Here is a 3,381-nt window from a genome sequence, read left to right on the forward strand (position 1 = left end):
TTCATGCTTGTTGCTGCAGCTGCTGCGGCCGGAGGAGGTGGAGATGCTGGTGTGCGGCAGCCCGGAGTTGGACATGAGCGCTCTGCAGAAAGCTGCTCAGTACGAAGGCTACAGCAAGATGGACGCCACTGTGAGGTAAACGCCTCCCGCACAACCTGGACCGGACCAGAACCGACCAGACTCTGGCCTTTGATTTGTTGGTTTCGGTTGTTCGGCTCGCTGTGAGACGTGGGGCGGTCCAGAATCTGCCGGTTCTGACCTGCTTCGTTTCCAGACAGGAAAACGAGCCAAAACGGGTCAGAACGCTGAGCAGCCTCTCTGACTCTGAGCTTAGTCAGCACTTTGAGCACCAGAACCTGGCTCCCAGTGCTCCCAGTAAGCAGGGTGTGCTGGTTCCCCTCCAGGTTCTTCTGGGACGTGGTTCTGGCGTTTCCTCTGGAGCTGCAGAAGAAGCTGCTGCACTTCGCCACCGGCAGCGACCGCGTTCCCGTCGGAGGAATGGCCGACCTCAACTTCAAGATCTGCAAGATCGACGTTCCGGCAGACTGGTGGGTTCATGGGACGTCCAACCGTCCATCTGTCCATCAGTATGTCCACCTGTCCCTTCATCAATCCATGGAATAAAATGTAAAAAACCAGAGAAGCCTTCATGCTCCTCCATGTAAACCTTTTGACACGAGATGATAAAAACGAAACCCACTCACCTTCAGACACAAAATAACCTCAAACGTCTTCAGCTCATCTTTAATTTATCGGGATTGTGACCTGTTAGCTTCTCTCCATGTCTGTGTTTTAGCCTCGTAGCGTAGCTGCTTGTTTACTATGAGGTGTCATCTGGACGGCCGGGCTGGATGTTTTCCCATGGCCAAACTTTCCACAGCATTGAAGCTCAGTGAATGGTCGGGGGCCCAGCAGATCTAATCTCAGCTGTGTGTTGGTCTCTGAAACACCCTGTGTGTGTGTAGGTGTGTGTGTGTGTGTGTATGGGAGAAACCATGCTGCTCTGACAAACAGCTCTCCTTTCACACACACACTGAACACACATGAGCAGCCGGGCCTCTATATGGTCAAACAACAGGATCATGTTCCTATAGCTGCACATATACAGATAGCGCTGCTGGAGGAATCCTCTCTCACATACACACACACACACACATACACACCCATATGGGCCGGGCCTTCAAGAGGCCCAGATAACTTGACCCCCGAATGGAGGCCATTGTGTCATATCTGAAGAAAACTACGTTCACTGAGTTCAAGGCCAGAGTGGGCGGCTGTGAACTCGCTCACCTGCATGATGCTGCTGCTTACAATGCTGCTGCTTACAATGCTGCTGCTTACGGTGCTGCTGCTGCTGCTTACGATGCTGCTGCTTATGATGCTGCTGCTGCTTACGATGCTGATGCTGCTGCTTACGATGCTGCTGCTGCTTATGATGCTGCTGTTGCTGCTTACGATGCTGCTGCTGCTTACGATGCTGCTGCTGCTTATGATGCTGCTGCTGCTTACGATGCTGCTGCTGCTTACGGTGCTGCTGCTGCTGCTTACGATGCTGCTGCTTATGATGCTGCTGCTGCTGCTTACGATGCTGATGCTGCTGCTTACGATGCTGCTGCTTACGGTGCTGCTGCTGCTGCTTACGATGCTGCTGCTTACGATGCTGCTGCTGCTTACGATGCTGCTGCTGCTTACGATGCTGCTGCTGCTTACGATGCTGCTGCTGCTTATGATGCTGCTGTTGCTGCTTACGATGATGCTGCTGCTTACGCTGCTGCTGCTGCTTATGCTGCTGTTGCTGCTTACGATGCTGATGCTGCTGCTTACGATGTTGCTGCTGCTTACGATGCTGCTGCTGCTGCTTACGATGCTGCTGCTTACGATGCTGCTGTTGCTGCTTACGATGCTGATGCTGCTGCTTACGATGCTGCTGCTGCTTACGATGCTGATGCTGCTGCTTACGATGCTGCTGTTGCTGCTTACGATGCTGATGCTGCTGCTTACGATGCTGCTGCTGCTTACGATGCTGCTGCTGCTTACGATGCTGCTGCTTACGATGCTGCTGCTGCTGCTTACAATGCTGCTGCTTATGATGAGGAGAGTTCAGACTCTTCCTGTCTTTCTCTTTATCTTTCCTCATCTTCAGAAACTCTTCAGCTTGTTGACGTCTGAATGTTTTTAACCACAAACACGTCAACAAGTTGCTTCTGCCTGATCAGGTGGATCATTTTCAGGTCCTGCAGCCCAAACCTGAGCCCACATCACCATCCCTCCACCACCATGCTGAACAGTTTGCATAAGGCGTTTGGTTTTCTCCTGGTGCGTTATAGTCGAACATTGAAATGTTTAGTTGAGCTGAATGCAGGACCTGTAATTTATTGATCAGGTTTTAATATGAAACTATAAAAAAAAACATTTTCAATGCAAAAACATTTTTGCTGCTAAATTACTGAATTGACAGCATATGAGCTCAATAACAAACGTAGTTAGTATTTTAATCTTATTTGTTCTTCAGGTTCTTCAACCATCAGTTCCTGAAGCAGAAATTCTTCTATTTATCAGTATATTTAATTTGCTGGTTATGAAAATTTCCCCGTTTGGTTTGTGATGGTTTAGTTTTGATGCTGGTTCTGTCAGATTTACAGGCATAACAGTAATGTGTGAATAATGTGGAATTTAATAAAATACAATTAAAATTTTCAGTGTGATAAAATTTATCTCGACAATTATTGGAAATTAAAGCGTTAAAGTCCTGGTTACAACCTTCCCAGGTGAGCAGCAGCAGTTGCTTCTTCCATCTGAACGCTCCGTTTCTCTGGCAAATGTGAAAACCATCCATGCTCTCATGAACCCAACACATTTACCAGCTTAGCTCTCACCGGCTCCCACAGCTCTTAAACCAGTGTGTGTGTGTGTGTGTGTGTGTGTGGGACATGTTTACAGACTGCGGGTCTTTGTGTCAGAGCTATAGAAAATCAGAGTGAGACCATTAGCCAGAAAATGCTGCCATGAATCCGCCGAGCTTAATTAAAATGCCTCCTTCACGTCTTGCTGGATTTTCCTGTTTTTCCTCTTAAGCTCCTAATCTGCACCTTAAGGTTCCTCTGGATCCTCTGACCCGTAAATACCTCTGAGTCAAAGTAGCTCGGGTTAAGGTTCTGCTTGTTTAGGGCCGGGTTCAGAGGAAACCAGATGTCCCTCTGCTTACTGACACTGAGGCGTTCCCAGGTGAGGAGGGGAGCAGAGACCCCAACACCCCTCGGGTCTGTCCTGGTGGACGGGGTCTGTCCTGGGGTCGGGGTCTGTCCTGGGGACGGGGTCTGTCCTGGGGATGGGGTCTGTCCTGGGGACGGTGTCTGTCCTGGGGACGGGGTCTGTCCTGGG

General features: G+C 49.7%; 1 protein-coding gene across 1 annotated transcript in view; it reads left to right on the top strand.

Moving 5' to 3' along the window:
- The window catches only part of hectd2 (HECT domain containing 2), a 42,308-nt gene that overhangs the window by 34,111 nt on the left and 4,816 nt on the right, over positions 1–3,381 (top strand). The window contains exons 20-21 of the mRNA XM_007568014.2: positions 20–135; positions 405–548. Of these exons, the coding sequence (XP_007568076.1) occupies positions 20–135; positions 405–548 (260 nt within the window). The remainder of the gene's footprint in view (positions 1–19; positions 136–404; positions 549–3,381) is intronic.

This window comes from Poecilia formosa, unplaced genomic scaffold (assembly GCF_000485575.1).
Source record: "Poecilia formosa unplaced genomic scaffold, Poecilia_formosa-5.1.2 Scaffold216, whole genome shotgun sequence".
NCBI classification, from domain to species: domain Eukaryota; kingdom Metazoa; phylum Chordata; class Actinopteri; order Cyprinodontiformes; family Poeciliidae; genus Poecilia; species Poecilia formosa.